Source organism: Tribolium castaneum, chromosome 1 (assembly GCF_031307605.1).
Source record: "Tribolium castaneum strain GA2 chromosome 1, icTriCast1.1, whole genome shotgun sequence".
NCBI lineage: Eukaryota > Metazoa > Arthropoda > Insecta > Coleoptera > Tenebrionidae > Tribolium > Tribolium castaneum.
The window spans coordinates 5,739,910-5,755,065 of NC_087394.1; the positions used below are offsets into that span (position 1 = coordinate 5,739,910).

The window sequence follows — 15,156 nt, forward strand, 5'->3', positions numbered from 1 at the left end:
TTTTACAGACGATTTCGGATTGAAAAGTGTTACTTTACGGACGATTTCCGAATACTATAAATATTTCAGATGTAGATTGTTACTATAATTTCCTACACTCTTATTCGATTCCTTCTTACTATTAATACCAAACTATGCATAAAACCAGTTGGTACAGGAGTACTTTTCCGGATTCACATGAAACCAAACCACAAAATTTTAGCGTAACCTCTGTGTTTAAAATTGCAATAAATCAGGCAAAAAATAAAATTTTATTGCGTTAAAACTTTATTTGATCGTACGGTATAGCACAAGCACTGCTATTTATTGTGTAAGGAAAGTAATTAGTCAGGTGCTTGCCTAAGTCTTGCCCTAACAATACCTTAAAATAAAAACATTCAAACTAGGACTTACCTTCAACCCCAACTGACGGAATTTTCTTTCGGCAGCACCGGAAACACAAAAATCAGTTTTTGAACACTATAGCAACTCACAAAATACAACTTTTGTTGTAAACACAAACATAAACAATCACAAATTTTCTTCAAACAAACGAAACAAATGTCATTAAAACAAGACCACTTGATTTTTGAAATAATAATCAAATGCGCATGCGCAGCCGCGTCATTAAACAAATACTGTCAAAAAATTTGAAAAAGTTGTGTTTTGTGAGTGAAATGGACCTAAATCGTGATAAATGATGAAAATCCAGTGCAAAATTGGGAGATGAGGATGCAAAGACCTTCAGGCCAGGTTAGTCTTGCGTTATTTTCAATGTAAAGCGTTTTTTACTTGCGTTTGTTCGCCCTTAAAGTGACGCCTTGCGTTGTTCCAGTTATTTTATGTTAGTTTTAGTAAATGTTGTCCACTGGGTGGGTCAAATAAGTGTCGAACATTTTTGTAAAACTTTATTGCGTAGTAAAAAGGCAGACATCCTTTCGTCAAGAATGTAGTGACTGAGAAGAAAACAGATAAACGTTATTCAATTATTTATTGCAAGCGATGCATAAAGCTTAAAATAATCTATCTTGAATTGTATGCAGGTAAATAACACACTTACAGATATATTAAAATATGTAAGAAGTACATACGACTCAGTTTCAGTATAAACGAAAATCACAATGAACCTAACAACTTAATAAAAAAACATTAAAATTTCCAGAGCACCACGTTCGATTTCACTTTAAATACATAGAAAAAATAGACTATATACAATTGCTCTCTTAGTAGACGAAACAAACTTGGGTTATAATTTAGATTTGTACACCTAAGATACAATTAAATACTTGGTAGGAAGATGTATTAGGTAATGTCTTAGACGAGAAGGTAACCCAACAAAATCCACAGCACGAATTTCCCACAACATGACTAAGAAAATAAATAAAACGAAACAAAAATCGCTGCAAATAATGCGGGGCCTTCCTCATTCACACGATTACCGTATTTGCACTTATAAATACGTTTAACTAAATATGAAAATGCACGACATAACAGCCTATTCTGCCCCCGTGCCGCCGTCTTGGCCATTTTTGAAAATGGTAAGAGGTGGCCTTTCGAGCAGTCAATCTACCGACACAAGCCCTTAGTAGATATTGCGAGGTGACCCTACGTTGTTGGTATTGTCAAATAAGTCGAAACGAACCGAACGAAATATTCAAAATACCACAATTAATAAGTACCTACCACTAACATAGCCTATAAATACCGTAAACTAAAAAAATATATATAAAAGTCTATATTACACAAGATGGGTTCGAGAAATAGCAAAGGAAATGTCACTGGACTAGGCACGCATTCGATAAAACTCGAATGGTAAAGCATTAAACACTAAAACTTAAATCAGTCTGCGATAATCAGAGTCTCTTTTAGCGCCAATAGTTGCTCCTCTCCCAGTTTGATCTTGTCAGCGATTTCTTTCGAGTCCATTATCAGCTTTGCCTTCATGTTGATGAAGTGGTCGTAGTCGGTGTATTCCTCTGAGTTTAGGTATTTGTAAAGGATGTTTGAAACGCTCACGCTTCGACGGTCGATGCACTCTTTTAGTTTCTTGGCTTCTTCGAGCTGGTCCTGGAGTTTGTCGCGTTTGCTCTCCAAAATCCGCTGAAAAAAGCACAAACACTTAGTAAAACTATCTCATTATTCACATTTTTGTATCACTTCTTCTATTTGAAAAAGTTTCTTTGAAATAAACCAAAAATTTTCAGCGCTAAAGAAGCTAAAACATGACCAAACTAGATTTTTTTAACGCAGATAATACGTACACTTCAGACGCAGTTTGGGGATTTTCTGTTTTTTTTTTGCAAAATAATTGAAGTCTACCTTGTTTCTATGATTTGTTTAGAGATTTTCTACTTTTCCACCTTTTTGTGACGAAATCTTCCGAATTTTATGCTTTTCTTTTAATGAATCTATCGTTTTAGCAAAAAAATCTGATTCATTTTGTTGTTGAAAAATGTCCTAAATTTATAAAAGCTGACAACAATAACCCAGATCGAGATTCAACTTTACAATTTTCTATCTTGTTTGATGTAAATCTTTTGAGTTTTATTAGTAAAACTATCTCATTATTCATATTTTTGTATCATTTCTTTTAATTTCTTCTATTTCAAAAAGTTTCTTTGAAATAAACCAAAAACTTTCAGCGCTAAAGAAGCTAAAACATGACCAAACTAGATTTTTTTAACGCAGATAATACGTACACTTCAGACGCAGTTTGGGGATTTTCTGTTTTTTTTGCAAAATAATTGAAGTCTACCTTGTTTCTATAATTTGTTTAGAGATTTTCTACTTTTCCATCTTTTTGTGACGAAATCTTCCGAATTTTATGCTTGTCTTTTAATGAATCTATCGTTTTAGTAAAAAAATCTGATTCATTTTGTTGTGGAAAAATGTCCTAAATTTATAAAAGCTGACAACAATAACACAGATCGAGATTTAACTTTACAATTTTCTACCTTGTGTGATGTAAATCTTTTGAGTTTTAAAGTTTTTCGTCAAAAAAAATACGCCTAAATAATTCACATTTTGGTAAGTTGTACAATGAAAAACGTATATATTTACATATTTCCAAATCTAATTTTGCACTTTTCTATCTTGTACGCCAAGATTTCTGGATTTTGTGTTTCTTATTAAAAAACATTCTTTTAAAATTAAAAAAAGACGTATTTTCACTCCAGATGCGTAATTTATTTCTCGGTTTTAAGTTTCTTGTTCAAAACGATTTAAATAAAAATAACCCTCTTCGGTAAGTACTACGAATTTTGAGAATTTCTCAATGAAAAGCTCTGTTACACTCATCGAAAATAATATATTTTACGAAAATTGTAATATTCGCACCTTGTTTTTAAAGTTTTTCGTCGAAAAACACTCCAAAACTTTTAAAGTTTAGTAAGTTTTTGGCGAGGAATAACGAAACTTCTTGGATTTTATTTTTTCTGTAAAACATACTTAAATAAAACAGCATTTTCGATCCAGTCTTCTACTTTTTTTTAAATAAATCTCTCAAATTTAATGAATTCCTTGTTGAAAAAGGATTTAAATCTAACGAAAATAATGCACTTCAGATTTATTTTCTATCTTTTTTTTATAAATATTAGGAGCTTCGTAATCTTTTTAATTAGAGTTTACAGAAAATAAGAAATTTTAGACAAAATTCTAACATTCAAACCTAGTTTTGGCATAATCCACTGAATTTTGAAGTTTCTCATTGAAAAATTCTTCTAGTTCAGTCAAATCTGCTATGATTATCAATGAAAATCAGACACAAAATCGATGTATAAATCCAATTAATAATCGAAAATAATAGCATTTTTTATTTTCTTTTTATCAAATATTAGTAGTTTTATGACATTTATGAAAAACTCTCTTAAATTCATAACGTTCATTAAAATTTCGAGTTGTTTCTGCAAACAAAACAGAGTTTCAATCATATTTTGCAATTTTCTACTTCGTTTTAACGCTGTAATTCCATCAAAATCAGCAAAACATTTTTGAAACAAATTTTGCGTTTTTTCTTTATTAAGTTTTATGAGGTTTATATAAAACCCTTTAAAAATTCATACAAAATAAATTCTTTTGAGACTTTGAATTAAAGTAGGTACAATGCATTTCGAAACTTACGCTTTTCTTCTAGTAGTCTTTCAAATTTTTATTTGAAAGATTTTATTTCATTTATTTCTAATCTTATAGAAAATAATGATTTTATATAGCAATATGGGATTTTTCTACTTCTTTAATTCGGTATGTTTTAAAGAACAACACAAGTAATACATTTCCGGTTCTATTCACAGCAATTTTTCTTTTTCTTTTCTGCTTTATTGTTTTAATGAAATCTAAAGTATTTAAATCCATCAATGAATAAACGAAAAAACCCTCTTTAGATGTAACGTTTTAATATTTTTTTGCACAGATATTGATAAGAATTTTGTTACTGAAAACAATTCATAGCAAATAACACACATTTGTACCTTTTTTGGCAAATTCTCTTGCACATTGCACGTTTTTCGGGAAAAATACTCTTAATTTAGAGACAAATTTTCGATCATACTTTGCAAATTTCCACTTTGTTTTAACGAAATCTTAGTAGTTTCTTAGTAGAAACGGTAGATATATAAAACTATTAAAATAAGTGGCATTAATAAAATAATACGAGTATAAGTTCCTAAAACTAATTTTGCAATTATTAACTTTCTTTTAGGTAAACCTATTGAATTTTTTGAGGTTGTTGGTAAACGCACTTCTAAAATGGTAGAAAATTTATAATTCAATTTTATCACATTAAACACCTTTTTTGTGGCATAATCGCTCTATTCTTGAATCAAAAAACAAAAAAAATTTGTAAAAACTCTTAAATTCATAGAAAATAATGCATATGAGAAGAGAAAAGACGAAATTTTGGAATTTTTCATCTTGAGGCAAAGTTTTTTTTCAATTTAAGAATCTTCTCGGTGAAAAACGTTCTAAACTTACACAAACACGTCTTCCCAGACCCGATTTTGCAATATTCTAGTTTATTATTTGTCCAAAAAATCTTTTGAATTTTCTGGGTTTTGCGCTAAAAGACACCCCGGCATTCATTTTCGACATAATTGCGCAATTTCGTCTTAACGAAATTTATTAAATTTAATATAGTAACTCGATTTCTTACTGCAACACCCTAGAATCTAGAATGTAGAAAAAGTTGTAAATCTTTCTTAGTAAAAAAGTTGCAAGTCTATTGAAATTCGCAAAAGTAGAACAAATTTTGCAACTGTCTATGTTCTTTTGGCATTATCCCATTCATTTTTTGAACTTAAAAAAATTCCTTGATTTTGTAGAAACAAAGCTCTGATAAGATTTTTTTTAAATGAACGTATAGTCGGAACAAAGTGATATTACGAAAAACTTTCACTGTAATGCTAACCAACAATACAAAGAAAATGTGTGAAAATGATACATACCCTCTCTGGATGGTCCTCCGGCATGCCCATCAGGGCATTTTCCGCCCTAGCCAACCGTCCTGACAACCCCAAAAGCAGGCTTGTAATTTTTCCCACTTCTTCAATATGCAGTCTGAACTTATCAGCTTCATGTGGCCTTGCCAACCTCCGTATATGAGCTTCAACATTCTCTCCAAGCTCGTCGTTGATTTTACATTCTTCAGAAACAACAAGTTGTTCCGATCGCAACACTTCCAGTTTGCGGTCCAATCGGTTCACCAACTCCTCCTGCAACAACGGTTACATATTATTATAAACCAGTTATGTTTAAAACTTGGTTTAAAAATACCTTTTTAAGTGTGAGATCTTTGGTATTCTTGACGATATGACACTGATTCATGTCTTGACTATACCTAGTTAAGAATTTCGCTTTTGGCTCGGATATGGTGAAGTAGGTTGAAGATCCCGACAGGGGACTTGTCGGCTCTATTAAGGAACTCATTGGGGACGTCGTTGAACTAAAAAAAAGTTAATTGTTTAAGAATTACATTATGACTAAAACTAGAAAGTTATTGGAAATTTAAACCTAACTAAACTACTAAAATGAATCTCTCAAATGTTTAAAAATTGTCTCTTAAAACATCAAAAGAAATGTATTGAAGTATAAAGTGCCACAGAATAAAGAGCGACAAAAACTTGAAAATAACACCGTTAAATGAAAGTAGGGAGACGAAAGAAAAGCTAAAGTGAAAAAGATAAAGTTCGCAATGGAGAAGAAAAGAACATTAATTTTTATTAAAAAAAAAAAAATTTGACAAATATAAACTCAGTGGTAATTAAAAAAACATTAACTCTTATCGGTAAAAGAAGTTAGCATTAGATTGTGTGCAGAAATAAGAAATAGATGCACTTGAGTTTTTATCTTAAGATTTTTTGAGAATGTATCTGGTAATAATGAAGATATGAAAAATGTTAGACAATAAAATCAATTCTTCTCAAAATAATTTTAATTCAAATTTTGTAGAGCTTAGTAAACACTTGGATGTTAGTGCTAAAAGTTATTAAGAGCTGATATGAAAACGCATAAAGTGGTCAAAAATCACTGGTTCATTTAAGAAAAAATATTCGCAATTATCTGAAGAAGCGCTCAATAGAGAATTTGAAAAAATATAAAGGGAGTATAAGTTGAAGGTGAAGAATTTAAAACTAGGAGAATGAAAATTAAGCTTACAAGAACGATGCTTGACGCTAAACATTGAACAGAGAACAGAAAAAATGTAAAAAACTTTTGAATGGTATATAGAGAATAAGTTAAAAGTTATAGAGTTGTTTTTAAATCAATTAGATTCATGTGGAAAATGTGAACGATAAAAATTTAATCAACTAGGTAAAATGTTACACACACTATTCTTTGGTTCCTCATTATTAAGTTCAATGTTTTTTCTTTGTTTTTAATATTCCATTAGCTATTTTAAAGTTTCTGTGTTCGCTTACATTGGTTGCTTAAGTGTGTTGAGAACAAACTAAGCTATTAATGTTAATACAATCATGTTACTTCCTTTTTCGTCATAAATTATCAATAGGAGTTTTGACTAATAACTAGGAAATATTAAATCATAAGAAGCTTAAAAATACAAAAGTGTAACTTTTCGTTCAAAAAAATATGAAATAGTCAGATCTACTAAGTAATGAAAAACAAGAAAAATCTTGATATAGGATATACTCCTGTTTAGGGGTTGAAATATCGCAGCAAGATATTGAAGATTAGATTAAAGATAAATACGAAAGACAAACAAGATCACATAAGCTTAAATAAAACCTAACTCCAGTCTAAACCGTTTGAGAGTTCGACAAAATGTTAATTTTGTAATAAAAAAATTACCATTCCTTCCAATCCTAAACAAAAACCAAAAATGTTACATTTTTTTAAGTTAGACAACTTGATTAAATATTTTTCCGACGGCCTAGTCAGAAAATATCATTTTCCACTCTCTAAATATTCCATATTTAGACTCTTTTATCAAGTAGTACTTTTTTAAAGTGGGAAGGACTCTATTAAAATATTGTGCAGTTCATTCAGTTCGTACGAATTGTATAATTTCTAATGCAACAAGTATTTTACTACAGCGCTGTTTTTTATTAATTGCGAACGTTTGCAATGACTCTTACGTAAAAAAAAACTTTCGAGATTGTTACCTTATTTTAGGTGGGGTTGTGGCTGTAGTAACAGTCGTAACAATAGGCGGAGGACTACAACTGGGTGTATTATTCCTACTCCTAAATGGCGAATTGACCGGCCTTGGTCTTGACGTAACATCAACCCTAAACAACCCTTGCACATAATCTGTCGGTTTCTTATAATCAGGTCCTGGCACTAGCAATTCTTTCAATCGATCGGAAGTCGGCAAATGATTAATAAAATCTTCGCTCAACTTCTCGCACTCAATCTCCTCCTGCAACTTCTTCCTAGTCGGGAGTGGAGTTGGCGGAAGTTCGTCTTTCTCCGTCTGTGAAGCTGCATCCGTTGTCGAAGTATTAACTCTTAAAACGACTTCCGTTCGCTGAATCAACTGCAACCCTTCGACCACTTTCGGACACTCCTCGGTTTTCCTGGGGGAGGGAGGTGGTGATGGTTTGGGGGAGGCTTCCGGCGATGTTCGCAAAGGGGAGAGTTTCATGGGGGAGAGCGATTGCTTGATTTTGGGCGAAGGGGGAGATTCGTGTGGGGAAACGGGTTTGATGTACGATGCCAGCAGTGGGGGGTTTGAGAGATTGGTTGAACGGAGTGGAGTGAAGGGGGAGCCTCTTGGGGGTGTTTTGGTTGGGGATTCGGGAGGAGGAGCGTTTTCGGGGGTTGGGCGGTATTGGGTGTACATTTTGGCGTTGATGGGGAGGACGTCAGGGAGAACAATGTCTTCTTTTTCTGGGGATTTTTTGCTCTTTTCGTTCATTGAGGATCGGCGAAGGAGGTTTGTGTTGTTGTTGGTTTTGACCAAGTCTTTGGTTGGTCTGTTGATTGACCAGACGGGTTCTTTTGATGATTCGGTGATGGTTTCGTTGAGGGTATGGCCGTTTGGGGACATGGTGCGTTTGTAACTGCCTGTTTCTGAGTCGGGGACTATTCGGTCACGACGGGAGGCCAGGTAGGAGGCTTTCGACTGGCTCCTGAAATACAAAAATTGGTTAATCAAAGTTTAAAATTGAAATGTAGCTCAAAAGCCAGGAAATTTGTAATGTTGGAAGTATTTCAAATTTTGCGCATTAAACTTATCCCAAGTGTTGACATTGTCGATTTAAGAAGAAAATACGTCAAATGTATAGATAGTACTTATAATAAGTTGTACTGTAACAGGAAAATTTGTCTAGATAATAAACATATGTAGATGTAAACTAACGCTAAACAATTTTGCTTTGTATTGGAAGAAACTAGAAGCATTTGAGAATTACTGCTAGCGTTGCAGAGACAGTTCTAGTTCTATACACCAGGTTTTAGAAGAATTAAGAAAATTAGATCTAAAGTATCCTAAAAATTAATCCAACAAAGAGGACTTCAGTGAAGTTATTCACTGATACAGTATTCCTAAGTTGTTCATAAATCGTTTTTACATAGTTCTTCTCTTTTTAGAAAATTATGAAAAAGTTTTTGATTTCAGAATATTTATACAAAATACACTTGACGAGGCTTAGCTTAGGTAGTACAAAAGAAGTAGTATTTATTTATTACTTTTTTATCACTTTTTTATTAGAAAATGTAAATTTTTGGACATTTTCGACTAAATTTGGTGACTTTTTTGGTCTAGTTTAATAAGAACTGGAAGAATAACTTGATTTTTTATCTAAAAACGTGATTAAGTTTTCCAAACTTGTAAAAATAATGTCATTTTTGACATTATTTTGTGATTTATTGGCTTAGTTTTTAAGAAATTTTGCGCAGTAATAGAGTTTCTATTGAATAAACGCTTAGAAAACGTAGATTTTTGGTCATTTTCGATCAAATTTGGTGATTTTTTCGTTCTAGTTTAATAAAAATTGGAAGAAAAACTTGATTTTTGATCTAAAAACGTGATTAAGTTTTCTAACTTGTAAAAATAATGTCATTTTTGACATTATTCTGTGATTTATTGGCTTACTTTTTTTAAAATTTTGCGGAGTAATAGAGTTTCTGTTGAATAAACGCTTAGAAAACGTAGATTTTTGGTCATTTTCGATCAAATTTGGTGATTTTTTCGTTCTAGTTTAATAAAAGCAGGAAGAAAAAACTTGATTTGGTCCAAAAACGTCTTAAATCCGCAGAACTTGCAAAAATAATCTCATTACGGTCATAATTCTGTGATATGGAGGCTTATTTTTTAAGAAATTTTGCGCAATAATTGTCTTTTTGCTGAATAAACGCTTAGAAAAGGTAAATTTATGGTCATTTTCGACCAAATTTAGTGAATTTTTAGTTTTAGTTTAATAAAAACATGAAGAAAAACTTGATTTTTGGTCTAAAAAGGTGTTTAAATCTAAAGAAATTGGAAAAATTATGTCATTTTTGACATAGTTCAGTGATTTATTGTCTTACTTTTTAAGAAATTTTTGCTAAATAAACACTTAGAAATGATAAATTTTTGGGTATTTTCGACCGAATTTAGTGAATTTTTCGTTAAAATTTAATGAATTTAATGAAAAGAAATACAATTAAAATAACATTTCTGAATGCAACATTTGCTAATATTTTGAAAATGGCTCCTTTGTTCAAGAATAATCAAAAAATAGTATCTCAAAGTAATAAAAATCCTTCATTATGTTGATTTATTCCAAGTAAAAACAAACAAAAAAACTAAATTTCAAAAATGTGTTAGACAGAACTGGGCGCCAAAAAGTTTGAAAAAAAAACTATTGAAAATACTGCAAATGGGAGTGAAAATGGGAGAAAAAATCGAGCTCGTAGTAAAAAAACACAATAATGGAAAATAATATCAGGGAATTATTTAATCACACACAAACTATAAACATCGCATCAGTTTACTTTTATTTAACTTTGGAATTACGTATTTAGATGTTTATGGAATCATTTACGTGTATGTGGAATTATTTGGAGCAATTCTGAATTACAGTAGAACTTTGCTAAATCGAACCTTCGATAATAATTCGAATTGATAACCCAAAATTATTGTAAATTTCGTAGCACTATTTTTTTAGTATTTCTTGCACATAACAACATTAACACGTTTTCTGCTTGAATGGCATAGGAATTAATAGCTATTTATGGAAAAATTTTATCCAGAAAAAAAATTTTGATAGTGTTTTTGAGTGGATAAAATTTTTTCAATCACGTGTATTATACAATATTTTCTTAAAAGGTTAGAATCGCAATTAGATTTTAATTCGTGATTAATTTTAATTAATTTGTCAATGGTAACTTCGATTTGGTTTAATCCTGAATTAATTAATCCTGAATCTACAGAAAGCGAAATTAAAATTTAATTCAGAATTAAACTAATTCTTAATACAAATTAATTTTTTTTGTTGAATAATATGATTCTTTCGTATACTTGTTATTTTGGTTCAAATCTTGTTGCTAACTTTGTTTGAAACTATTTTAGAATTATTGGTATGGTGTACAAAGTGTACAAAATTATGAGGTATGTTTTAAAAAATTTCGTTCCTTAGGCGAAGAGAAACCTGCGTGCCTACCAAATGGCGCTATTTGTCTCTCATTTTTAATAATAAGTAATAAGTAGTAACTCGGTTTATCGCCCTGGAAAATTTTCTTTAAGTTCCGTTGTTTATATCCTGGTTTTAGCTTCCGATACGTAATCTTTTCGCTACTTTCTTCCAGCATTTAATTTTCGGCAAAAAATCAGTCACAAATTAGAAGGTTCGGTTGTAGAGAATGTGCGCATAAATCTCTTCCTTGTCGAATATTTTCCGAATTATTTAATAAGCCTATGACACGCTTGAGTGCTTTCGTTATGTAACAGTCACAACAACAGCCTTGGCTGATAATTGGCTCCGATCATTTTTTAATTAAATTTTTAATCTGGGCCAGTGGTCGCTTATCGTACCGTTGATTTCTATCTCAAAGTGTACAACATCTGTCTTTGACTGGCATTCCACGTAAATTGTGGGGCGAGAAGAAAGTCGTCGAGCAACATAAAAACATAACTTGTCTATATAATCATTCAAATCAAACGATATGATAATTTATTATTGGATGCAGTTTTCAACATTTCGACGCGAATTGGAGAAATTGTTCCACATGTGAGCGCGCGAAAAGACTTTCTGTTTTCTTAATCGCCAAATTGGTCTAGACTGCAACTTAATCTTGACATTTGATAAATTTCTTGGGCAATCCTCAACTGACGCAACGAGTTTATTATAGAATGGCATTCCTTGCAGCTGAGATAACGCCAAAATTAGAGCACTGTTCGATTTTTTAAACCCATCCTTGTAATTTCGAAAAATAGATTTTTCATCGTACTTTCGATAACGACAATGTGGGCTTCAATGCCCCTATTGTTCACCAAACAATGGGCTTTTATAAATACGTGATGGTATTCAAAGTCAAGGGCACATATTGCAAACGCAGATTTATCACAAGTTTCGAGCATTTATCATAGCGTTATTAGAACCGTGTTATCGTTTTTCCTTCACGACTTGTTATTTTCTATCCGGTCTGATGCTTCGGATGCATTCTTTGAATTGCTAATTCAAACCACTTGCAAGATTTTTGTCTCTATCGAGAAAATGGTGAAATTGATAAGTGCTGATGGAAAGTCTTGGGTGAAACGAGAAAATCGAGACTTGCTCTGGTTTGTTTGTATTTTAGATAAGATTATGCAAGGCCTATTATTACACTGTGATAATGATTTACGGAAGGTAAACAGTTTCATTGTTTGGTTTTTATGCACTTGTTATAATACTTTCTATCCACAAAACAAAAAAACAATTATTCGTAATTATTAAGAATGCATCAAAAAATAATAATTTGTCCACATTTTTTTAAGATCAGATAAAAGAATACTTTCAGTGTGTTGAAAGATTACATCTTCTGACAAGAAGTAATTAATAAGCTATTCAGAATAGAAATTATAGCTCCACGAATTCATACCTAATGAGAAAAGAAAACCACTTGTGACAAAAGAACAAAACCTATTTAAATATCATGTTTAATAACTATGTTTTCAGAATAATGATCTACAAGAGGAAAATTGTAAACTTTCCTTCCTCCCACAAATAGAGAAAAGTTGCTCTTCAAACAGTTTTTACAAAAATGGTACCAAAACGTAATTAAGTGTTTACCACAATCAGAGAGAATAGAGCGAAAAAAATAAACATTTTTTCTTACAACTTTAAATAAGTAATTTTTTACATTTATTTACTTCTAATAGTTCTTTTTAAAAATAGTAAAAAAATACAGATTTTCTATTAGATTCTATTTATTAGTTCAAATAATTCAAAAACTCATTATTTGTCGCACATTTTCATACAAATTTTCATGAAAATTGATAACTTTTGAGATATTCTATCTAATAGGGTAATTTCGGGCGAGTTCGACCACCGGGAGTCCGTCCTGCCCTTAATATCTTAGCATTTTTGAATTTGTAATAATTCTATTTTTTAGTTTTATTCTTTATCTAAATATTTAAACAATGTAAAAAACTTTGGTAAAGTTTTTGCTTGTCTTTAACGATATTTTGTGAAATAATTGCGTTTCTCACTGAAAAATATGCTTAAAATATTCGAAAAAAGACAAAAATAATAAATTTTTCACTAATTAGTCATGTATTCGGTCTGAGTATTTTAACTTAAAGCCGAATTTTTGAATTTGTAATACTGTCAATAGTTTAGTTTTATTCTTCGTTCAAGAATTTAAATCCCTGGTTGAACCGTGAAATAGGTAAATTAATTTTGGTTTTAATTTTTTATGTTAACATCTGTTTTTTGATGATTAAAGACGACTAATAGTTATTTCATAAACTAACCTGTTAATCAAGACAATTAATAATCGACACTTTAAAGCACGAATCAGTGAAAGCGAGTTAACTAAAACATCTTTTAGTTGATCGTAGTTTTTTTATTATGGTTAATAAATCTCAAATTAATATCAACTCACTAAATAACTAATACTAGAATAAACGCAATGAGAGAATACATAACAAGAATAAACAGAAAAATTATATATTTTTTAAAATAATATGAGAAGAAAAGTAAGTAATTAATAATAATACAAAACAAAAATAATAATACAGAATGAAAAACAAAAACAGCTACAGAACAACTACTAAAATTATGAATATTTTAACTGTATCTTATTTAAAAAAAAAAACAAATTCAGTCAAAACATTTATTATGCTAGTAATTGTTCTTTTGCTACTTTTGTTTTCTATTCTGTACGATTATTTTTATTACTTTTTTTACATTTCTTTGCATATTTCTTTAAAACTATACAATTATTCTAGTTATTCTTTTTATTTTCTCTTTGTTTTTATTCTAATTTTAGTTACTTTTAGTTTAAATTATTTCATAGTTTATGTTTTGTTTTGTTTTCGTGAGTAGCTTTAGCTAGACTTCGCCTCCAAATGTTTTTTATTTGTTTTAAATATTTTTATTATTATCCATATTATAATCAAATTCAATTTCATTTTTTCAATGCTCCATCTTTTTAACTTCTATATGTACTTGGACAACTGTCATTAAAATTTAATGTAAAAAAAACGTAATAGTCAGTTGAAGGTTATTGAAAAGAGATCGTTTTTACATTTTTTTACTGGTTGTATTTCCTGGTAATTGCGTCTAACAAGGGGTCGCCAGGAGCCACAGCAATTTTACCTCAACGGACTGTTTTGACTACAACTTATGCACTTTTGACTACAATTTAAAAGAATTATGAATTGTGAAGCGTTTTTTTAGTCTTATAAAGCAGGAGTTTAACCGAAAACATTCTGACAATTAAACTGAGGTACGAATTTTAGACAAAGACATTCAATAAATAAAATCAAAAATCTAAACCTAAAAAGTAAAAGCACCCCATTAGCATTGTCACACAGATTACGTAAGTGTGCAAAATTTCAGTTCATTCAGACCTTTCAACTCTTTCAAATTTGGCTCAGAAAATATGATACAGACAGACAGAAAACAAAGCCGGTTAAATAATGACTTTTAAAAAATACAAATAAACTAAGAATTTCCCTTTCCGTGGGTAAAGTACTAAAAAATTCTGTTACGCTGATTCTTTTTTTTATAATCACCATTTTAATCAGAATAATAAAAACTTTATCAAGAAAAAATGGGCCGACATTTTTAATCATCCTGACCTGAGGATTTTTCCTTTTGTCGAGAGTGTCTAATTTATATGCAAATTTGCGCCAATTTGCCCATTGGCCTACTTCACAGGACATTATATTGTAAGTGATGAAATCTTAGTTAATTAGTTGTTAAAATCAATAACTCCGTATTGTCATTTTCACTTTTCGAGATGAAAGCGAAAATTTCCTGTGCGAAAAAAGCAACTTTCTTGCACTCAATTGGAAAAAAAAATCGCGCATTTTTCGTAAATCGATGTCAATGTGTCGCTGTTAACACAGATCTCGTTCCAATCAATGCACCAACTAGGTAAGTGTTAATTCGGTGTATTTATTGCACGACCATATCAGAGCCTAATAAAAAATCATTTCGCCCCGTTTTGGCGTTAATAGTCTCCCGTTGATAGATTCATTTCGCAGTCTGCGGTTTCAGTGCCGAAATAACTTTATTATCGCCTCCTAATATAGAA

The 15,156-nt window shown here is 30.8% G+C and overlaps 1 protein-coding gene and 1 long non-coding RNA gene across 2 annotated transcripts in view; one reads left to right on the plus strand and one right to left on the minus strand.

Annotated features, from left to right (window-relative positions):
• Positions 1-15,156, plus strand: part of LOC135267209 (uncharacterized) — a 161,279-nt gene continuing 146,123 nt past the window's right edge. Inside the window, exon 1 of the long non-coding RNA XR_010335566.1 lies at positions 1-732. This is a non-coding gene — a long non-coding RNA (uncharacterized LOC135267209). The remainder of the gene's footprint in view (positions 733-15,156) is intronic.
• Positions 956-15,156, minus strand: part of Shrm (Shroom) — a 139,052-nt gene continuing 124,851 nt past the window's right edge. Inside the window, exons 5-8 of the mRNA XM_008200870.3 lie at positions 7,593-8,561; positions 5,746-5,914; positions 5,418-5,684; positions 956-2,079 (exon numbers count right to left, since the gene is read on the minus strand). Of these exons, the coding sequence (XP_008199092.2) occupies positions 1,819-2,079; positions 5,418-5,684; positions 5,746-5,914; positions 7,593-8,561 (1,666 nt within the window). The 3' untranslated portion in view covers positions 956-1,818. The remainder of the gene's footprint in view (positions 2,080-5,417; positions 5,685-5,745; positions 5,915-7,592; positions 8,562-15,156) is intronic.